This window comes from Epinephelus lanceolatus, chromosome 18 (genome assembly GCF_041903045.1).
Source record: "Epinephelus lanceolatus isolate andai-2023 chromosome 18, ASM4190304v1, whole genome shotgun sequence".
Classification (NCBI taxonomy): domain Eukaryota; kingdom Metazoa; phylum Chordata; class Actinopteri; order Perciformes; family Serranidae; genus Epinephelus; species Epinephelus lanceolatus.
In genome coordinates, this window is record NC_135751.1 from 1489047 (window position 1) to 1513535 (window position 24489).

The 24489-nt window shown below is 40.8% G+C and overlaps 1 protein-coding gene across 1 annotated transcript; it reads left to right on the forward strand.

Annotated features, from left to right (window-relative positions):
• The first annotated feature begins 9092 nt into the window (after window positions 1–9092).
• Window positions 9093–23248, forward strand: LOC117268845 (uncharacterized). The gene is made up of 5 exons (XM_033645560.2): window positions 9093–9253; window positions 9552–9646; window positions 17901–18060; window positions 18328–18451; window positions 20350–23248. The coding sequence occupies exons 2-5, from the start codon at window positions 9554–9556 to the stop codon at window positions 21176–21178; spliced, it is 1206 nt and encodes a 401-aa protein (XP_033501451.2). The 5' UTR covers window positions 9093–9253; window positions 9552–9553; the 3' UTR covers window positions 21179–23248.
• Window positions 23249–24489: the final 1241 nt, after the last annotated feature.

Consider the following 24489-nt stretch of genomic DNA (forward strand, 5'->3'; position numbering starts at 1 on the left):
ACAGTGGTCTTGTAATGATACTGAAATATGTGACATGTTTTGAGATGCCATGCAGCCTTCAGTTCACAAAATGAAACTGTCTGCAGCACATGTGGATAAACCTGCAAGGAGGACTGAGGGCAAAAAGAAATGAACAAAGCCATTTAGGAATAACAATCATGTAAGCATGATATCAGGTGAGATGATGAAAGTCTTAAGCCGCAGAGGGCCTCTCTTTGCACAGAGCTTTGAGATCAGGTCATAATAATGTAATGTAGGTGGTTGTAATTTGTAATTTGGAGGTTATTGTTAAACTTTGTACAGGTCCTTTAAAATCAAGTGGTGAGCACTGTATTAAAACCAAAGAGATGAAAGCCGCTTTTCAGTTTAAAAAAATATTGTGATTTATTAAAATGTTTCAGCAGCACATGAACATGTTAATGGCTCTTTTTAAATGTGGAAGTCTAAAAAAGATAAAGTCCTTAAAACAATCACTAAAATGAGCCAAGCATAAAACACATTGCAACACGTGTCTAAAATGAGTCCGAGTCCAGCTAAAAAAAAATGCGCGGGGGCCAAGAGTCAGGAGCGTGTCTCTCGCCACACAGCTCTTCTGTCTATTCCGGCTTCCTCCGTAGGAAAATGGATTCGCCAGCCAGAACACGCGGCGAGGCAGAGCTCTGCCGCTGCTGCACTGTTGTGTCGTAACGCTCCTCCAATTTCCAAATACTCCATCTGCACCGCGCAGCGCAGTGCATAGCAGATACGCTCCCATTCTAGTGAATAGCTTCATTTCCACAGCGAGCGCCACGCAGCGTCCCTGGGGCGTCCAAGAAATGCCACAGCGCTCCGCTTCGTCGGAGATAAGCGAGAAGTATACTTGCTGCGTGGCCAAACATACGCGTAAACGGTGTGCTGCACCTGTGTGTATACCTGCTGCAGCACGGACGTTCGTCGATGCAGCCAAAACGCCTGATACTGGTGGTCTACGCTAGGGGCAGACTGCAGCACTCAGACACAGAGGTCACGAAAAGCGAAGAAGGTGGTGACAGTGTATTTCCGGATAAACACAAACATGGACGCTCGATGAAGAGAAGATCATAATTTTATTGCTGTTAAGATCTCGGCAGAGGAAAAGGCATCGTCTCCGCCACCATTGGAGATGGTATGTGCGGCCCCTTAACCAATCACATGGGGAGTTTGTTTCCCTTGTTTTACCCATGCGAGCAATGGATGAGAAAAAGCACAGGGAATATTTCTGCATGTCCGTCGATGCTTTCGATGAGCTACTGTCGCTCACTGAACCGCACATACAGCATCACAACACCCACACCAGGCCCATATCATCTGCGGAACATCTGGCAGTCACCCTCCGTTTCCTGAGCGCCTCTAGTGTTCATGTCAATATTGCATCTCGCGTACACATCACGCTACCTTGCAGCAAAGTGTGCAGTCTACGCGCCAAACGACCGCAAAATACACATGGCAGCCAAACGTGCATGAAAAGTGCACGCGTACGCGTTTCATGCAGCAAGTATACTTAAGCCAATAGGCGCCAGGTCTAGCGACTGCGCATCCACTTCACATCAAGCCAAGAAGCTCAGATCGCACCAAACCGGAAACGGAATGCACACAGCATCCGGTAAGTTTCAAAATACAACACAATACATGCACTACTGATTGTAAACCCTCAGTTTTTTAAAAATCACGTCACATCCTATCGCACAAGTTGCCAGTCAATGCGACGGTCCAAGGAAAGGTAGACAAGGAGTAATTCATAGCTGAAGTGAAAAACCATAGTATTTTTTGTATTACAGCACACATCCTTTCTATAAGGATACAAACCATACAGACCTGGTGTGAAATTGCAGGAGTTTTGGGAGTGAATGGTGCTTATTATCACGTGATTTCGCAGGTTCCATTTGTGAGCTTGCAGCTCCGCTACACGGCACAGCGCTCCAGAAACGCATCCGGTAGGTGAGGGTACGCGTCATCGGTTGCTCCAGATCCACGGCGCTGCATCAATTGTTGGTGCAGGAGTTGTCCTCTCTGGCGGTCCTCTTCCCTCTTCGGCATGTCGGTATTGTTGACTCTTGCCACTGCTTGCCGGCTCATCTGCTGTCCTTTTGCTTCTCACCTCCCTGCTGTTCCTCTCTGCTCCCCTTAAGTCCCTCCTCTTGATAGCCGATTGGTCGCTGACCACTCCGTTCTCCAGCGCCATTGGTCAGACTATCGGAAGGTAAAAGCGCTTCACAGGTGCAGGTTATAAACATAATGACAAACACCCCAGCAGGAAGTAAAATAATACAATATAAACTCAAACCATTTCAACTTAAAACCAAACAATAAAAGACACTAAAATCAAGCAGTAAAACCCATCAATCACAATAAAACATGCAGATAAAAACACAACACTAAAGTAAAATCATGCACAATAAATACGACACAAATATGAAGGCACAAAAAATAAAACCTATCCTTCCGCCGTGCGACAATAACACAAGAGCCACAATAAAGGGATTGATCAGATTTTTTGGAAGTGGGGTTGTATGGGTTACCTATCCATAGTCAGTGTATTACATACAACAGATGTCAGTCAGCACACCCTCAGTTTGGAGAAGCAGGTTCTTGTCTGACATGGAAGCTAAGCAATTTACTGCTGTGGAGTGGTCAGCAACAAAACATATTTTAGCCACCTAAAAAATAAACATCAGTTTAAATGTAGGCAATATTAAGAATATTTTTCACCATTATACCTTTCCATCAGACAGCCGGTTTCAACAGGGAAGCTGGGAACGGCTTCAGCTCCCCATCTATGCTCTGGTTGAAGCCACCACTGAGAAGAACATTATTTTAAGCTCGCTGAACACAATATGTCAACCTCCCAACACATAACAAGGGTCACATGCTCAACTTAATCTGTTGTACTGGTATCATTCCCTGTAATCTCTCTGTCACAGAGTTCCCCATCTCTGCTCAGGAAGTTGTGCTATTTGAGATCCAAAGTTAAAGAGCATAGGCTTCAGAAACATTAAAAGCATCAACCCTACAGACCTCACTACCCTGATCACCTCCAACCCCAGTCCTCCCCCATCATCCTCCCCTACTGATTGGTGAATCACTACAATTACTGTCTCTCCTCTTCCCTCACTGTCCTGGCCCCCCTAAAAACCTGAACAGTCTCCTTTTCCCAGACCGTTCCCTGAAAACTGCTGGTCTTCAACTGGAGCAGTTGTGCAAAAAGACTGGACTTTCAGTACATACCCAAATCACACTGAACACCTACATCACTATAAGAATGCTCTTTCCACTCTCAAATCCTTGTACTACTACAACTTCATCAGTACTGCCAAAGATAACAGAGCCCTCTTCACAACAGTCAGCCACCTACTCCAAGCTCCTAAAATCCTCCCCCCAACAGTTTGTCCAGATGAGGAACCACAGGTTGAGGTGTTCTGCTGTTTCACTGGGTGTCCCTCAGGGGTCAGTATTGGGTCCAATTTTATTCACCATCTACCTCATTCCCCTGGGCACAATCCTCTGTCAGCATGGTGTTCATTTCCACTGCTACGCAGATGACACACAGGTCTACATCTCATCTAAACCCTCCACTGCCCCTCCTCCCGCCTCCCTCACCACCTGTCTTAAGGACATCAGGAGTTGGATGACCAGGAACTTTTGAAGCTCAACAGCAGCAAAATTGAGGCCCTGCTAATTGGTTCCAAAAATACCATGGCCAAAATCCAAAGCACCCAAGTCCCACACATCACCATTGATAACTTCCCTGTTCCCAGCCATGTGAAGAGCCTTGGTGTCATTCTGGCCAGCACTCTTTCATTCGAACCACACATAAAATATTACCTGTGTAACCTTTAGGGAGAACTAGCACACAGGGGCTTCAATAAAGAGGCCACAACAGTCAGTGTGGGTTATAAACATTACATTTATTTTACAATAACTAAAACTTTAAGAACACAGGCAAGAAAGGACAAGAGGACAGACAGTCATACTACAGTTGGGAAACCAATTACTCACTGCTAGGGCACTGGGAGTATACTATGTATTCAAAAGAAATATAAACCCGACACACTTCAAATAAAACACCACACTAATAAAGATGTGCAACCACAAACCATATCACCATCTAGAGTGAACTCCCAGCACCCCAACCACACCAGTGAATGGAGCACCCCACCAGCCGCAGCACTAGAAACAGGAGACAGAATGTTAAAACTCTAAAACTAAGCAAACTCAAATCGTATACTAAACAATAAAAACAATAAAACCAATAAAGCTAAATCATGTAATACTAAACTAAAATAAACAACAGTCAGTGCTATGCCTAGAAACAAACAAAGCACTGTTAATTTAGTTTGTAGGGCACATTACAATGTTAAAATGTTGCATGTTTTACATACCTTTGTATAAAAGGTCAACTTTTCATTCTTTTGTCCTGCAAACAGGTTATGGCAGACCCAGTATTAAAATCATTAAAATACAAATACCTCAGGGTGCATGCACCCCTACAGTACCCTAACAATTAAAATGCTAACATGATTATAAAACAATGCTAAAAACCCCAAAGGTCCAGCTTACCAGAGCCACACGGAATTAAACAGTCACAGCCACATGGAGGGCACACAAAGAATCTGAGGAGAGTGAAGCCTGCAGTCACACCTGCAGTCTCACCTGTGTATTGATGATGTGTATATGTGCATTTATCTATGTATTTATTATGTGTATGTATATATGTATATGCATTATGACCTGTATGTTTTAGTGGAGAGTTAGACCTCTCTTTCTGTCCAGAGATCGTGTGTTCTGTGTTGACAGGTGTGAACGAGATTGACTTATGAGTGTGACGTCACCGCTGCCGGATTGGCTGAGCAAGGGGCTCAGCCTTCATAACTCCCAGCCACACGGAAGCCGCGAGACGACTCTCGTACATGGCAGCAGTGCATCGTTTCTCTGATTTTTGTCATAAGTGATTTTTTTGTGTGTGACTATAGTGTGTGTGCTCGTGTTTAGCTTGCTTTGCTAAATATCGTAGCTTGTGTTAAGACCAGCGCGTTATGGCCAACTGAGTCGCTTGTATATATATATTGTAAATAGTCACTGTCACTTATTATTGTTTGCACAGAGCGTAGGGGTGAGCTGCTATTTCTGTTGTATCTGTTTTCTCCTGTTTTTTTCTTTAGCCTAGGGAGTTAGGCCTAGTATTGTATTTTTTTTTCTCTTATTTTCGTTATTAGTTTCGGATTAGTTATTTTGCCGGTCGGTAGAGAGGTTGCTTTTTGTTTGTTATTTTGGCCTGGGTTCACCCTGACATCATTGCTCCATTTGTCTGCAATATTGTACTGTGTGTTTTTGAGTGTGTAGCAATAAATTGCTCACCTGTACACTGATTCTTGTTCTCCTGTGTATCTTTATGTTACGCACCCACACCCCTAGGCCGGGGCGTGACAGGTCCATGCATTTGTAACATCTCATTCTGACTATACAGTTCTCTTTGGACTTCCCACCAAACTCATTAGCAGGCTTCAGATTATTCAAAACTCAGCTGCCTGGATTACTACACACACCAAATCTTCTGACCACATCACCCACATTTTCATCCAGCTACACTGGCTCCCTGTTCAGTTCCAGATTGACTACAAAAACCTTCTGCTCACCTTCAAAGCCCTCCACAACCTAGCCTCCACCTATCTCTCTGACCTCCTCCAGGAGTGCACCCCTCTAGTTCCCTGTGCTCTTTCACAGCTGGTCTCCTGGCCATTCCCACCTCATGCCTCAGCACAAATGAGTGCCAGGGCTTTCAGCTGCTCTGCCACCAGGCTCTGGAACTCCCTATCTCCACACATTCAACAGTCCGACAGCATAACATCATTCAAATCCCATCTCAAAACACACCTGTTCAAACTGGCTTATGCACTTAAACAGTGACTGTACCCTCTGCCGACCTGCCCAGGCCTCTTCCACCTTGGCTCTGACCAGGTCAGAGGCCCTTGCCCCGGAACCACTAAAGGCAGGGCAATTGCTCTCCAGACTTTTGCTCTCTTTCTCCTGGACCATGACCTACATGCCCACAACAGGGCCAAAACGTGGAACCAGAGAAGTTAGTGTGCCAAACACAAGGTTTGCAACTTACTTTCTAGCAACAAGGAAAACCAAGTTCAGTTAGCAACCAAGCGTCTAACTCTGCAAGGACCCTGAGTGACCAGCTTCCTTGGATCTGCACCTCTGGAACAAGGACACAATAAAGACTGCTTCTGGAACCACAGCTCTTTCCAGCCTTCCTCTGCTGCTAACAAAAGCAGCACGCCTCAAACCAACTCTTCCCTCCATCCACTCAAGGATTGGTAACGCAACAACTGGGCATAGCTTTATCACAGCTGTACAGGCTAAGCAAGACTGTTTAACTTGTGTAATGTGTTTTAATGCTGTTTACTAAGTTATTGTTGTGAGTGTTTGCACTTAGGTTACTGGTTAGTTGGCTTCGCCAAAGCTAAGTGAGGTTAATTTGCTAATGCTGTTCTCAGACAGAGTCTTGCATGCAACTAAACATCCTCTGCACTAACCCAGACCCTTTGCAACACATATCACATTCACATAGACTTGTTTACAAATTTGCCTTCAACAGAGCTACACCCAAAGAGGCAACTCAAAGTCCTGCTTCTTTTCCTTTGTCTTTGTCCTGACCACACGGTCAGACAACACCTCCCCCGAGCAGCAGCCCTGTCTTTCACACACCTGCCTTTGTGTGTGTGTGTGTGTGTGTGTCTCTCTCTCTCTCTCTCTCTCTCTCTCTCTCTCTCTTTCTCTCTCTTAGTTAGTTAGTTTGTTAGAATTTGTGTGTTTCATTTGCTTTGCTTCCTTAATAAATAAACATATTTTTGGAATCACATCTGCTGTCTGTTTAATATTGCACAAGAGTGAATGAATAGTCAACCTCTGCTATGTCAAGACCTCTGAAATCCTTCAGGCTTTACTATTAATATAGTAATTTTGGTTATAGCTATTAAATTAATTATTAATCAAAATTCCAAATTGATAGTTCAATGAATTTATGAGACTGATATCATTAACTGGCTATCATTTTTTCCCTTTTTGGGAATGGTGCCCCATGAGGTGATTTAATGTAAATTAAGTCACATTATTTATCATAATTAATAATTATTATTAATAAGTATTAGTTATTTCTGATAGCCAATTTGATACTTTAACTGGAGATCTATTACGAGGTTAGGCCCTTGATGAGGCATAGATCCCATCAAATGGTGCTGCCATGTAAAACATAGTATTGTTATAGATTTCCAACAAATAGTATCCGCTTTTTATAATACCCAGTAGATTCCCTACATTTTTGAACGAGGCCCAGTATTGTTCCCTACAACATTAAGGTAAAGCAGTAAAAATATTATAAATATAGCATACGCTTGAACTGATATCAATTATTTTAGATGGGGCTGTTTTTAGGTGGCTTAAATACATTTTTTTTGCTGACCCCTCCACAGCAGTAGATTGCTTAGCATCCATGTCAGACTCTAGCCTGCTTCTCCAAACTGGAGGGGGGTGCCAACTGGCATTTACTATATTGTGTATGGATAAGTACCTCATGCAACCCTACTTCAAAAAAGCCAAAATATCCCTTTTAGGCCTTTCTCCTGTCAGTTGACTCCTGCTGCATATTCCTGTTTACCCACACAGATCCAGTTCATCTATGATCACAAACTAATCACCACACAGTGAACATGGGGCTTCTGGGTGACAGTTGCACCCAGGTCTGCATTTCTCAGTCATCTCTTTAACTCTGATATTAATAACACAGTCAGTATGTGGTCTGCAGCTCAGCCAATCTGCTCTGTTGTTCTGATATGATGAGGAAAATGTATAAATGGCTTTGTGTTCAATGTAAGTGTATGCATGTGTTGAGGAGCAGACAGGTGGGAATAAAAAATACAACAAAGATGAAATGTGCACAGTGTGCAGTGATGAGTGGTACAGAGGCACTGTAGTTGGCACAGTCCAGATCTGTAGCCTATGAAACGCCTGGAATGCATTTTTGATGGAGACCTGGGCAGGTGCTGTCTTTTCTAAAGTGCACATCGAGGTTGAGTGGTACTGATGAGGCAGCCAGTTGGTGAACTACATTGTGCTTGTTTTCCACTTGGCTGGACTGACGACCTGCCTGTACTCCATCTCTGCTGCTGAGGGGCGCGCTTATGGCAAGTCGTTTTAACATTTAATCACTAAGTCCGACTATCCGGAATTACCATTATAGATATCTATAACGTCATTTTGACTAGGAGTAATGTCATTGTGTCTAGTATGAATTTTAATTTAAGATATCTGTAACATCATTCTGACTAGTCAAAACTGAATTACAGATATCTGTAATGTCATTTTGACTAGTCAAAACTGAATGACAGATATCTATAACGTCATTCTGACTAGTCAAAACTGAATTACAGATATCTGTCATTTTGACTAGTCAAAACTGAATTACAGATATCTATAACGTCATTCTGACTAGTCAAAACTACAGTTACAGATATCTGTAATTCAGCTTTGACTAGTAAGATTCAAACTATTTTTGCCATTCATGTGTATGGGGTTTGTCATATCTTCAATTGATGATAATTAAAGATATCTTGAACTTGAATTATGACTAGTCAAAATTAAATTGTAGATATCTCAAACTGGAATTACAGATATCCACAATTCAGTTGCAGATATCCGCAATAACAATTGCAGATATCCGCAACTACATTGGAGATATCTATAATGACAAACCGCATACACATGAATGGCAAAAATAGTTTGAATCTTACTAGTCAAAACTGAATTACAGATATCTGTAATTAGAGTTTTGACTAGGCAAAATCTAATTAGGGATATCTTGAATAAGAGTTTTGACTAGGCAAAATTATGTTGCAGATATCAGTAATGAATATCCAGTCTAGCGACTAAATGTTAAAACGGCTTGCCATACGCGCTGATACAGCGGAGATGCGTCTGCGCGTATGGAAATCCGGCAAGGCGCGGATTGGCTGGAGATGACATCACCCAGTTCAGATCTATTGTTGGAAAGAGGATGAGCTCATCTTTTAGAAGCCAGTGTGTGAAGGCAAAGTGAGGAGAGAGGACGCAGCAGCTTCATATGACAGTTTCTATCAGAAAGCAGCAGTGGACACAAACCTGTAACTGAGACCTGCTCTGGACTTCTGCTACGACAAGAGGACGCATCCAGCGACTTTCCACAGGAGCGCTTTCAGTGAGTAGTGTTTTATAAGTAGCGTCACCATTTTGCATGAGAAAAAAGACTCCCTAAACACCAAAACAGCAGATATTCACAATTCGCTGCTTCTTTTTTCAGCCTGAATCTGTGCGCTAGGATGAGGCAAAGTAACAAGGTAGTAGGTTAGCTCCTAGTGTCAACAGTCCCTGCGTTCTCATAGAACAATGCAGAGACAATTTCGTCTAACGGATACGAAGTTGCAAGGAAAAAAGCGCCTGTTGGTATTACTGTAATACATGAAACAGTTGTTCATGTGGTGCGTGTTGTGCTGCAGATATGGTTTGGTCCCGGGAGAGAGAGACGGAGCGGCCTCCGCTGTCCGTCATCCTGCCGCGGCTCTACCTCGGAGCGGAGAGCGACGTGACGCAGGTGAGACGAGGACGACTAGTGTTGGACGAACAAAGTCTGTTCACATCGTTTACACAAGGAGAAAAAGTTTCAGTTCAGCGAAGTACAAACACAGGGGCGTCTATAGGATTTAATGACACTAGGATTTAATGACACTGGGGGGGGGGGGGGGGGGGGAATGTCTTGATGAACAAGCCGTATGCACTATGGCATTTTATTTTCCCCTAAAACTTTTTTCCCAGATTATGAATTGTGATTTTAAAAATATTAGCAGTAGAAATAGTAGTAGTAGTAGTAGTAGTAGTAGTAGAAATGGAATACTTTGCATCTGCTATTGTTAAAATTTCGAGAATTTTAGGGTAGGCTACTTGTACTCAAGTATCTCCACTTCATACTTCTTTTCCACCACATCTCAGAGCAGGGGTGTAAATTAGAGATGTACCGATACCACAGGGATACTGATTCCGATCCCTGAACCTTACGTATCTGCCGATACCGAGTACCGATCCAATACCAGTGCGTAAAATAAAAATGGATGGCATATGAATTGTTGTATGTCTCAACTCCGAAAACTCTATGTAAAATATTAAGAAATAAATACATAATAGTAGAATGAATGCCATAAAACTTTTTTTTATTATTATTATCCAGTGTTGACACATTTTAAAGGCTACAGTAGAATGTAGGGCTGCACGATATTGGAAAAAACTGACATTGCGATATTTGGGGGTTTTTTCAATATCAATCAATCAATTTTATTTTATTTATAAAGCCCAATATCACAAATCACAATTTGCCTCACAGGGCTTTACAGCATACGACATCCCTCTGTCCTTAGGACCCTCACAGCAGATAAGGAAAAACTCCCCCAAACAAACCCTTTAACGGGGGAAAAAACGGTAAAAACCTCAGGAAGAGCAACTGAGGAGGGATCCCTCTTCCAGGACGGACAGATGTGCAATAGATGTCGTACAGAACAGATCAGCATAATAAATTAACAGTAATCCGTATGACACAATGAGACAGAAAGAGAGAGAGAGAGACAGAGACAGAGACAGAAAGAGATGCAGGACAGACGATAATGACAGTAGCTTACAACAACATTAATGAAAGTAATATTATAATTATAGTTCTGGCTACTGTGGTACAATATGTTGAAATTATATATTAATATCTGATAGTATACATATGTGACAATAATCATATGTGTATAATAACAGTAGAAGTATGACTAATGATAACAGCAGCAGCAGGAGGCATCTGGCAGGACCACGGCAGCAGCACAACCACACACGTCACACTATCCAGACACCGCTGCAATACGAGTTAACCTGAGCGACAGTGGAGCACAAAGGCTCCGGAGAAGAAGCCGAGTTAGTGACATCCAGAATGGCCGAGTTAGCAAGATGCAGTAATAGGACGCGAGAGAGAGAGAGAGAGAGAGAGAGAGAGAGAGAGAGAGAAGGAGAGAAGGTGCCCGGTGTATTATAGGGGGTGCTCCGGCAGACTAGGCCTAAGTCAGCCTAACTAGGGGCTGGTACAAGGCAAGCCTGAGCCAGCCCTAACTATAAGCTTTATCAAAGAGGAAAGTCTTAAGTCTAGTCTTAAATGTGGAGACGGTGTCTGCCTCCCGGACCATAACAAGAAGATGATTCCACAGGAGAGGAGCCTGATAGCTGAAGGCTCTGGCTCCTGATCTACTTTTGGAGACTTTAGGGACCACGAGTAACCCTGCATTCTCAGAGCGCAGTGTTCTGGTGAGATAATATGGCACTATGAGCTCTCTAAGATATGACGGAGCTTGACCATTTAGAGCTTTATAAGTTAAGAGTAAGATTTTAAATTCAGTTCTGGATTTTACAGGGAGCCAGTGCAGAGAAGCTAAAACAGGAGAAATATGATCTCGTTTCTTAGTTCCTGTCAGTACATGTGCTGCTGCATTCTGAATTAGCTAGAGAGTTTTTAAGGACTTACTAGAGCTACCTGATAATAGAGAGTTACAGTAATCCAGCCTTGAGGTAACAAAACCGTGGACCAATTTTTCTGCATCTTTCGGGTCAGGATAGGCCTAATTTTCGCAATATTACGCAGATGAAAAAATGCAGTCTGTGAGGTTTGTTTTAAATGAGAATTAAAAGACAAATCTTGATCAAATGTTACTCTGAGGTTTCTTACGGTTGTGCTAGAGGCCAGAGCAATGCCAGTCTCTGAGTTGTTTGGGGCCAAGAACAATAACTTCAGTTTTGTCTGAATTTAACATCAGGAAATTGGTGCTCATCCAGGTTTTTATGTCTTTAAGGCAATTATGAAGTTTAGTTAATTGATTACTTTCTTCTGGCTTCATAGATAAATACAGCTGTGTATCATCCGCATAACAGTGGAAATTTACAGAGTGATTTCTAATGATGTTACCTAAAGGAAGCATATATAGAGTAAATAGGATTGGTCCGAGCACAGAACCTTGCGGAACTCCAAAACAAACTTTAGTACGTAAGGATGATTCATTATGAACGTGAACAAACTGAAAACGATCAGATAAATCATTTGTAATTTTAACTAGTGCTGTCTCAGTGCTATGATGCACTCTAAATCCTGACTGAAATTCCTCAAATAAATTATTAGCAGGGAGAAAATCACACAGCTGGTCTGCGACTACTTTCTCAAGGATCTTTAAAAGAAAGGGAAGATTAGATATTGGTCTATAGTTGGCTAACACCTCTGGATCCAGGATGGGCTTTTTTAGGAGAGGTTTAATTACAGCTACCTTAAAAGACTGTGGTACATAGCCTGTTAATAAGGATATATATCTAATATATGAGTGTTAACTAAAGGTAAGACCTCCTTAAGTAGCCTAGTTGGGATGGGGTCTAAGAGACACTTTGATGATTTAGATGAAGAAATGACTGCGGTCAATTCTTGAAGGGAAATTGGGGAGAAGCAATCTAAATATATATTCGGTCTTACAGCTGTGTTTGAGGTTGGATTGGTACTATCTGGGGACAGGAGGTCATGAATTTTGCCTCTAATAGTTAGAATTTTGTCATTAAAAAAGCTCATAAAATCATTACTGCTAAGGGCTAAAGGAATACAAGGCTCAATAGAGCTGTGACTCTCAGTCAGCCTGGCTACAGTGCTGAAAAGAAACCTGGGGTTGTTCTTGTTTTCTTCTATTCATGCTGAGTAGTAGTTTGCTCTGGCATTGCGGAGGCCCCTCTTATACGTTTTGAGACTGTCTGTCCAGATTAAACGAGATTCTTCCAGTTTGGTTAATCGCCAATTCCTTTCAAATTTTCGCGATATTTGTTTTAACTTACTGGTTTGAGAGTTATACCAAGGAGCGAACTTTCTTTTCTTTGTTAACTTCTTTTTAAGAGGAGCTATAGTCGAGTGTCGAGTGTGTCGGGAGAGGTTAAAGTCGGTACAGGAAACCTCTGTTACTGAAGGACATGGTATTGAATCTAATGACGGAGTAATCATTTCCTTAAATTTTGCGACAGCATAATCATCTAGTATAGTAACTGTTGCTGAGTGATGTGTAATCGAGTAAAAAGAAATCAAAAGTAATCAAATAATGATCCGTTAGCGAGGGATTCTGTGGAAAGACTGTTAGGTTATCAATTTCAATTCCATACGTCAGAACTAAATCGAGGGTATGGTAAAAACAGTGAGTGGGTTCATATACACCCTGACTGAAGCCAATGGAGTCTAATAATGAGATAAACGCGGTAGCCAGGGAATCATTATCAATGTCGACATGAATGTTAAAATTGCCTACTATAATAACTTTATCTGATTTAAGAACTAAACTGGATTAAAAACTCTGAGAATTCAGATACAAATTCAGAATATGGGCCAGGAGCACGGTACACTATAACAAATAAAAGTGGCTGCAAGGTTTTCCAGGTCAGATGTAAAAGACTAAGAATGAGGCTTTCAAATGAATTATAATCTAGTTTAGGTTTAGGGCGGATTAGCAGAGTTAAAAATGGCTGCAACTCCCCCTCCTCGGCCGCTGCCTCGAGGAATGTGGGTATTATTATGACTGGGAGGAGTGGATTCATTTAGACTTAACATATTCATCTTGACACAGCCAGGTTTCAGTGAGACTGAGTAAATCAGTATGATTATCTGATATTAATTCGTTTACTAACACTGCTTTAGACGATAGAGACCTGATATTTAACAGTCCGCATTTAATTCTCCTGTTTTGTCTTTCTGTCACAGAAGAGGTTTTATTTTTTATGAGGTTGTTATGCACAACTCCTCTATGTTTAATTTTAGATTTAAATAATTTAGGTGGTCGGGGGACAGACATTGTTTGTATAAAACTATGAAAACTATGGGTGGGTAACTGCACTAGAAGCTCAGAGAGGCATATAGGACTGCAACTCTGAGTCCTGATCCCAACTCTGGGTTGTCAGGGATTTGAATTACTAATAAAATATGCCAGGTTCCTAGAAATGAGAGCAGCTCCATCCAAAGTGGGATGAATGCTGTCTCTCCTAATAAGACCAGGTTTTCCCCAGAAAGTTTGCCAATAATTAACAAAACCCACATAGCTTGCTGGACACCATCTGGACAGCCAGCGATTAAATGATGACATGCGGCTAAACATGTCATCAGTGGTCACATTTATATATTGCAATATTAAAAAACACAAGAATTTTCACCAGATGACTTAAAGTAAGAAAATTAAAAAATAGTGGCAGGGTTTTTACTCACCACAACTGCAGAGGCTACCAGCTTCATTTGAAACAGACTACATTATAAAAGGGCAGTTATTTATCATTCCCTCTGTGTCTTTATATTTTTATTTTTTATCCGATCCTGTTGCCTTGATAAAGTTAAATGCATGGCGCCGTCGTTTCAAACTCAACACTTCCTGAACTTGTTTCAAATTAAAAGCCACTTATAACCTTGGCTGAGAGAATCCCTCCATTTTCTAAATAGGCTTTTATTATGAAACATTTGCAGGAAGTTGTTGCGGAGAAATCATTGACTTTTATGTTTACGTATGGTACTTCAAATGTAGCCATCTGCTGGCGCTTTTTAGGTGACTACAACAACATTTCGGCTGGCACATGAACAGACACAGTGACTCAAATAATAGTAAAAGTAATAAACATAGGACAAGAATAACCCGATGACATCACACACGTCATGAAAGATGACCAGGGATAATTGGTGTGTATCATCTTGTAGTGTGTCATGTCTGTCAGCCAAGTCACAGCACGGTTTTATGACTCCACAATCATGTAATGTGACATAGTGACTTTTAGAGTGGGCAGAAAAGTTGTGTAGTGTGTACCAGGCATAAATCCTCCTTTACCGTTTCTCCCTCTTGCATGTCGCTCATTTTCAGTGTGTGACTGCAACGTGTGCATCGCATGTCTGGCGCACATGCGCACATCGCGATGGCGATGTTCAAACAATAGCGTGCGTATGCGTAATGATGTGAGGCATTACATGGTATCGGACTGGTCATAGGCTGTACTCGCTGATGCCCAATGCCGCATTTTAGGCAGTATCGGAGGCATTTCCGATACTGGTATCAGTATCGGTACAACTCTAGTGTAAATATAGACAGTACAGGCAGTGTGGTTTCCACCTTAAAGATATGCGTGTGTTCAAAAAGGAACTCTCATTTAATTAAAACAGTGCCATTTGCTATATGGCCTTGAATAAGGCAAACCCATCTCTGTCATGTTTATTTTTTATTTATTTGTAAAACAGTCACTAGCATCTATAAGAAAATGATATGCTCATTCTGTAACTGTAAATCAACTGTTCTATAAATCAGGCATTTTATAACTATAAATCCATAGCTTCCCCGAACTCCCATTGAAATTGTTAAATTAAATTAATAATTTCTTAATCTCTTCTATTCTTTGGTGTTTTTTGTTATAAAAAGATATGCAATGATGATTGCTGGGTAATATGTATGCTGATGTTATCCACTGTCAAGTCTCTGATCATATGACGAGACAATATGTACATCATATTGTGCACTAGGGCTTGTTGTATCTACCTTATGTCACTGTCTCAGAGGGAAAATTGTACTTTTTACTCCATGCACTTAGTTTTGATGTCTGCTTTAGTTACTCTGAAGGATCAGATTAAAAATACACAATAACATCAACTAATAAATGGTAATGTATTATTATAGATTAAACTACCAAGCAGTATCTATATATAAAGCATTTAACATACTGGTGTACATTATGTGTGCACGCACGTGATCACACAAAACGCACTGCTTGAATGACGCAGTGGACCGAGAACTTGCATTTTTAATCAAAATGCATCATTTACAGGGGCTTTGATGCATTAACTGAAATATAGGTTATTAGACTGGGGGCATTTCAGTTTTATTATTTGACCTATTTTTATATGTAAAAATATACATACATACATAATATATCAGTAAAACATTTGGGGCTGAAGCCCAGGCCTAACAACGCCACTGTACAAGTCCAACATTTTACATTTTACTTAAAGGGGACACTCCACGTGATTTTTTTTTTTACCTAGCTACAGATATTGACATAAGACTTCCCCAACTGATTACTTACAGTAAGACAATTATTTTTTATATTGCAAGTTTTCAAAAATTTTATGTTTAAAAATGTAACTGTAAATGCAAAGGTAAATGTATCTAAAGAAATGTGTGCTGATTTGCAGACATTTCCAGATCAGAAATCTGAACACTGGATAAAGTCAGGTTCAAAATTCTTGTGTCACTTTGCTGTCATATTAGAGCCAAAGGTTTTTACAGAATGAATTTTGGATATCTCTTTTATCACTCCATGACTCAGAAAATACCCTCCACAGCCATTAAAAAATTCATTCTCACCATGTTTTTACGAATAAAATGGTCTATAGGCCTAATTCAGGTTGTGAATGATGTATGAATAAACCTCTTTGTAAAAACCATCAGAATATAGATGGGAATAAAAGTGGAAAGTTTGATGAATGTAAGTGCAGATTTTTGGCTCAGAGTATGAGAAAAAAAAATCATTTTAGAAAACTGCCTTTACAGATATGTATTGTAATATACCATACATTTTTAGACAAAAATTAAGAAATAAGGGTAAACATTTTGACTAATAGATACCACCATGAAACTTCCCTTGTTGATAACTTTACTTACCCTTTGCTTACATTACAGAAATCTGAACCAAAATAAACACCTAAATGTGTATTTTTGATGCTTTCTTTTCACTAGTCTGAAAGAAGACGTTATGGAAACAAAATAGCATACATTCTCTAAATTGACCAGTGCATTCAATTCAGTACCAATTTAGTTTTATTTATAAAGCCCAATATTACTGAACACAATTTGCCTCAGAGGGCTTTACAGCATATGACATCTCTCTGTCCTTAGGACCCTGACAGCAGATAAGGAAAAAACAAACCCTTTAACAGGAAACAAATGGTAGAAACATCAGGAAAAACAACTGAGTAGGGATCCGTTTTCCAGGACTGACAGATGTGAAATAGATGTCGTACAGAACAGATCAATATTATAAATGTACTGTGATCCATATGACAAAATGATACATTAAGAGAGGGAGAGACAGAGAGAGAAAGTGAGACAGACAGAGAAAGTGAGAGCTGCAGTGTTCGAAAAACTGTGTTTTCACCTGAGGTTTCTCACTCTAAAATTATCAGATAAAAATGTTCTTTACATATCAAAAGTAAACATTTTTATAATGTAGTAGTGTTTTTTTTTTTAATAAAGGCCTATGATATTTTTGTAGTATTATTACTGATGCATTAATGTGTGAACAATATTTTACTGTTGTATTTGGTAGACGTGGAACTACTTTTGACTTCTTAATATGCAGTTGTGAAGTTAAATTTACATATTAAAGATCACATGTTTGTATGTAAAATCTGAGTTTGAAAATAAAGCATGGTGGTGGAAGTTAGTGGAGTATCACATACATTATTTGCCTGTGAAATGTGGTGGATTAGTGTAGTGTGAATAATAGTCACCTTTCACTTTTATGCACCACCAATTATGTCTGAGCCTACTGAAATATGACCATGACAGTAGACTGAATACAAAGAGCTTACTTCAGCAAGGGACAAAATATCCTCGGTTTGACAATCAACAGAGAAAATATAGGCTGGTTTCCTTTTTATTAAAAGTGCAAATATTTCATTGTATTACTGTTCTTGTGTGTGTGTGTGTGTGTGTGTGTGTGTGTGTGTGTGTGTGCGTGCGTGCGTGCGTGCGTGCGTACGTGCGTGCACACGTGCGTGTGCATAGGACGGGCTGGCCTCTCTGGGTATCTCCTATGTACTGAGTGTGAGTCGCTGCAGCCCCCAGCCCTCCTTTCTTCCTCGCTCCAGATATCTTCGCATCCCTATCGATGACTCACTTTGGGACGACCTGCTTCCCTGGATCCCACAGGCTGTGAACTTCATAGGTCAAGACTCTCAACAAACCATTTTACAAGCTGATTACCTACATTTTCTTGAACTAATATTTGCTACACAAGTAACAGTCCAGTTTCCCCACAGAACTTGTATTATTAAATTGAATTTGCCCTCAGGGGGATTAATAAAGTATATTAAAAAAAATAAAAAAATGTCCAAGTATTGATCATGTAACTCTTTGATTTGAACAACAGTTGCCTGCTGCTTGTCTCACACTGTGCTGTTTGACTAACTGTCACTGTGTGGTGTGTGTTCAGATGCAGCCATGTCCTCTGGTGCCTCCGTGTTGGTTCACTGTGCAGCAGGAATCTCTCGCTCTCCAGCTCTGGCTGTAGCTTACATCATGTACAGCCTGGGGATGGACCTGGACCATGCCTACAGGTACACATTCATATTACTGTACTGAAACTGTTGTCTGTTCCTCCCTTTTGGAGGTCCATAGAAACTTCTCAGATCAGTGCTGCAGTGAAACACATTATGGAGCCAGGACAATGACTAGTCTACAAAACCTTGGCATCAAAAACATGTGGCGTTAAAAACAAAACCTAAACTGAAAATAAGGAACACTGGCATTGAAACAAATGTATTGAAATATTATTTGGTACTGAAAAGCTTCAACTAAAAAAATAAAACACAGGCATTAAAAATATTTTATTTTGATTTTTTTTTTTGCAGTCTGATCCATTTTTAAATGACTATTTTCAAATTTTGTCTTCATATCACTCTTTTTTTCAGTGACAGTGTTGAGTGAATTTGTTGTTCAGTGAGTGACAGTGTTGTTCAGTAACAATGTTTTTTTTAGTGACAATGTTTTTTCAGTGACGGTGTTGTTCAGTGACTGTTTTTTTTTTCAGTTACAGTGTTCTTTCAGTGACAGTGCTGTTCAGTGACTGTTTTTTCAGTGACAGTGTTGTTGAATGACAGTGTTCTTTTAGTGACTGTGATATTCAGTGACTGTTTTTCAGTGACAGTGTTTTTCAATTACAACTTGATGTCACTTTTCTGGCATGGAGAGGAAGGGTTTGAAAGTTGTAATGGTGACAGGATCTTGAAAGTAAAAATGTTGGTTGGACAGCTGCCTGTCACATCACTATTTAGTGTCCCTAAAATACATGATCAATCATTCAGGCATCTCTGGAAAGCCCAGCTCTCTTATACACTCGAAAAAAAGGATGCCACATCATGCAAAATTTCCTCAGGGAGCCCTTCAGTATGCACATGATTCTTTCCAGTTTGACAAAATTAAGGACTTCCCTTATCCATAGTGTGTGAAGGCGGTATTAGAGACTTCCACTTGAATAACACCAAGCATCTGGCTAGTAGGGTAACAGAGGCTGTAAAGGCTGCCTCAAGGGAAGCGCGTGGTACTGGTGGAGTTACACCAAACAATGCAATCACACCATTAGGTTCAACTGCTTTTTCAGTAACCCCCAGCAGTGATCTAAAGATTACCCCCCAGTAGGTCTGTAAAGCAGGACAAGACTAGAACATGTGTACATGAGTTGGCAGTGCTTGGCTACACCTGTCCCAAGTTGGGTTCACATCTTTATAGATCGTAAAGAGCCTAACCTTTGTGAAATAGGTGGGGTGTACTATTTTGCACTGGATCAGTCCATGTTTTGCACAGATAGATGATTTGGGTACTTTATCAAGGACACCCTCCCAAAGTTCCTCAGGAATCTCCTCTTGCAGATCCACTTCCCAAGGTTTTAATTTAGTCTTAATAGTTTAAAGAAACTATCCATCCATCCATTTTCTAACCGCTTATCCTCTTGAGGGTCACGTGGGGGCTGGAGCCTATCTCAGCTGACACTGGGTGAGAGGCAGGGTACACCCAGGACAGGTCGCCAAACTATCGCAGGGCAGTTTAAAGAAATTAGTCACAGGGAATGAATTTGAGCATATTAAATGACATCATTCCCTTCAGGGGCAGATATCCAGTTTACCACTGATCTAGTTTAAAAAAAAACAACAACAACAAAAAAAAAAACAGTACAGGAGTGGATCAAAAGTAGGCTTTGTACTGGAATATCATAGTGACGGCCTACATTTCCCATCATGCCGGACTGAGTAGTTTGCTGTTTTATGTTCCAAAATGCAAATGTTATCTTTTGTCAGTGTTTGTATTGTGTCTGTTCATAACATGGTGGTTTGTAATTGTAATCTAAGTGAAGTAACTGTTTTATTTCTTCAATTTCTTTGATACTGTCTGACTGCACTGTAGATCAGCGTATAATATCAATCACAATAGTACCACATCCTTTCTGTTCCCTTGTAAGGTTTGTGAAAGAGCGCCGGCCCTCCATTTCCCCAAACTTCAACTTCCTGGGTCAGCTGCAGCACTTCCAGGGCACTCTGAGCCAGAAGGCCTCTGGTGACGACCTCCTCATGAAGCAGCTGAACAACTGTCCGCCATCCATCAATGGCAGTGTTATCCACACTCACACCAGTCTCAATATGAATTATCAGGCTGACAGTGTAACCAGCAACTCAGCAGAGCTCAAACAGGCACACACAGAGAATCTCCACTTCACAGCTAAAACACAGCAGAGACACTCACATTTAGATGGAAGTGGAAACCAGCTTTCCCTATCAGGGAATCTTCGGACTCTTCATTTGACTCTTAATCAAAACCAGCAGCAGGTCCAGACGTCATGTGAAGTTCCAGCTCCAAACCCCTGTGAGACAGTTAAACCAGCAGCAATGCCCACACAGCTCCCAGCAGGCTCTGCTCCTCTATCAGAGAAACGCAAAAGCCTCACCCTCCTCTTGACCCCTTTGGGAATCTGTCCTCCCTCCTCAGCAAACAGCAGCCAGCAACCAAGGGACACCGCCATGTCCAAAACTTTCCACAACAGGGAGACAGGAGAAAAGCCCGAGGCAAAGACACAGAGCACCCCTGGCTCCTATAGGCAGGCAGAGGACACTTGCAGGGAGCAGAGTCCCTCCCGCCAGTGTAGCAGAGCTGAGGTGAAGGAGCAGGGCCTGCTGTCACCATTCAGCTTCACCCTCAACAAGCTGCTGGGCTGGGGGGAGAGATTGCTGCTGGGAGGGCTGTTTGCCCACCCCGTAAGAATGGGACAGCCTTCACTGCCTTATAGGTGCTGAGGGAGCAGCTGATGTTAAGGATGCTTGTTGTGTCCATTTATTTCTGTGCATGTTTGTCAAATTGAACTAAACCACACACATGTGGTACATAATACATACAGGAGGCCTGAAAGAACTTCTGTCTTCTATTTATTTATTTATTTATTTATTTATTGCAGAGCTAAATATAAGAAGTATACTTGACCATAAACCTCCACACAAATGCATCTTGTTTATTACATATTGACAGTGGTCAGCTTATCTTGACATTTGTAAAATTGAGTTATTTTCAAAGACTTTTGGTACAATGGTCTGAGATGTATTTACTGATGATTGAAGATTACATTTCAAGTGTGTCTTATTGCCTTTTTCTCAGTGGTTCAGAGCGACACTTGTCAATATTGTTATCTGGTTTTAAGGTCTCATCACTCTCATGACCTCAGAAATTAGGGAGCTTTTATAAGTAAAAACATTGAAATATGACTGTTATTTCTGTTTAATCATAACAAATATTATCATTTTTGATACAAATACATGGTCTCCAAGAAGCAACATTAGGACATTATTTTCTCTGATATTTGCATTTCTCATAATATTTCCTTTCTATATGTTTGTGCCATGACACACATGGAGTGTGAGGGTAGGCAAATATATTGTGCAGGAGAGCTAAAGTAATGAAGGGGTCCCAGTGTAGTAATGCAAGTTTTTGAGCTGATAAAGACATTTATGTTTCAAAGAAGACACTGCCTTATAGAGACTTTAAATATGGGTACAGTTTATTGGTCATGAAAACCTTTAAATGGCTATTTGGCCCCAATTCCAGCTACAAGCAAGATGTTCAATTCAGTATTTCAGACAGTAATCAAGGCTGAATTAGCAAGCAGGCAAAATGAGCACCTGCAGAACTCAAAGGGCTCTAACAGCACCAAGCTTACTATGAGTGGTTTGTACTCATTTAATTGGAGATGTATTTGGGGATATGCACCAATGAAGCACACAATTTAGGCTTTATGGTGGCACCTCCTTCATCACCTCATCCTGCAGGTTCCTGTGTCAAAATGTAGTTTAAAAACCTAAAATATAGCTGCAAGCGGCAATTCCGGGGTTCAAGCCAGTATGGATGTTTGAAACTTGAAAGCTGGGTAGATTCAAGACCATTGACAGTTCAGGATACCTGCATTAAAGATTACCAACAGGTTTTATGACAATCAGACAGATGCTCATTCATTTATGTCCAAATCTCTATGAGGCCACGCTCTTGTTTGGAAGCACTGTTGCTGTCCACCAAGTTTGGTGATGCTTGAATCAATGAAGGTTTCTTCATTTGATTTACATCAATTTTGTGAAAGGCCATTGCACTTGTTTGTAACTTGTGGTGCCTCCTATTGACCGAATTTCAAATAATGTGATAACGTGATTGATAATAATTATTTAACATACCCTGCAAGTTTTGTAATGATTGGACAATCAATTTCAGAATTTTAGTCTGACATGTGTTATTGTATGCCCATTTTTTGTATTTGTGGTGCCACCTGTGGTGACCTGGTGGTCACATTTGGATGAAGACATATTGGCCATTTTTACACTTTATTCAGTTGACACTGTCAGCGACCTCAGTAGCATGTGGAAGAGCCACACGCAGCCACAACAGCTTGGCACCTCCTCCTCATGCTGGTCACATTTTGCTGTGGGATGGCATCCCATTCCTCAACCAGGAGTTGTTGAAGGTCAACCAGCATGGTTGTGTTGGTCACTCTAGCACGTACAGCATGCCCAAGCTGATCCCACAAGTGTTCAGTTGGGTTGAGGTTTGGACTCCAATCAGATGCCATACACCTGTGACTGACACACACCTAGCAGCACTTGAAGCTCAGAACAAGAGTGAATACCAACAGGAGAATGTTGCAGGGGATTTTGACACATTGTTTTGGGGCGTTACTCACATGTTTAGCTGTGTTGCTCATTCCACTAATACATGATCCTTACAAGTTGTTGGCCTACTTCGTTGTAAAGGTGACTAGTCAGGCTTTCCAACAATATAACATACAACACCAATTGGTATAATTAAAGGGAAGAAATAATTGACTGAAATAACGTTTCCAATTTTTTTTTTGAGGAGTTAAGTATAATGTGTGTGTGTATATTCTGGTGGTAGGTACTCATATATGGACTGACTGAGCTAAAGGGGCTATCCTCACAGGAGGCTGAACAGGAATATCTCTCCGGTCCAGTTTATGATCAAAGGTAAGGGTGGATAATGACATTTTCAAATGCAATTTGAAGTAAAATATCAACTTGGCAATCATTGTGTTCTCTGTTACCAATTTAGTGAAGTGTAATACTTCATACAGAAGCTTGCAAAGAGAAGGAAGATCAAGGAATGGAATTTCCATTAAAAATGGGAAGAAAAAAAATACTTGTCTCTCTGACTTTTTATTTCTTATTGTTTTTTGTACATTTTCATATATTTATACATGTTCAGTGTAATATTTTTAATCTGTCCCCACAGTTATCCTTGTGTTTTGTGTTTTCATAATCTTTAATATCTGGTGAGGAGTCAGTCAACTCAGCTTTATTTATCAATCATACAATAACAGAGGTCTGGGCGGCAGTAGCTCAGTCCATAGGGACTTGGGTTGGGAACCGGAGGGTCACCTATTCGAGTCCCCGTCCGGACCAAATATGGAGCGTGGACTGGTGGCTGGAGAGGTGCCAGTTCACCTCCTGGGCACTGCCGAGGTGCCCTTGAGCAAGGCACCGAACCCCCCAACCGGTCGGGCGCCTGATCAACATCTCTCCACTTTGTGCATGTATAGGTCCTGTTTGTGCATGTGTGTGTCTTTCGGATCTCTGTGTTAATGACAACGGAGTGAAAAAATTGAATTTCCCCTCAGGGGGATTAATAAAGTATATGAAAAAATAAAATAAAATAATAATAATAATAATCTTTTAGGGAACTTTTGATGGAGATCTGAATTGTACATGCAATTGTTATTATTTCTGGGTGTACTTAATTATTATTATACCATTATACTGAATTATAACTAGTGTTGGGCAAACTACTAGTTAAGAGTAATGAAATTACTTTTTACTCCTTAGTAAGTAAAGTAATCACAGTTCTGATCTGTTTACTTTATTTCACAAGTAATCAGTTACATTACTAGTTAGCCTACTCCATTCCCTCAAAAAATAAATAATAATAAACAACACAGAACAAAGTCTAGCATGACAGCGGAGCGTACCGACACTGTGTAGTCCAGGACGGGTGTTTAAGTGTGTGTGAGAGGAGCAGAGAGGACCGCGGAGGTCAGGTGGGGCGGGCCAACACTGCG

Coding starts and splice junctions, on each gene's coding strand:
- LOC117268845 (XM_033645560.2), top strand. CDS start 9,554: ATGGTTTGGTCCCGGGAGAGAGAGACGGAGCGGCCTCCGCTGTCCGTC. Junction 9,647..17,900: donor CGGAGAGCGACGTGACGCAG/GTGAGACGAGGA, acceptor GCGTGTGCATAG/GACGGGCTGGCCTCTCTGGG. Junction 18,061..18,327: donor ACAGGCTGTGAACTTCATAG/GTCAAGACTCTC, acceptor GTGTGTGTTCAG/ATGCAGCCATGTCCTCTGGT.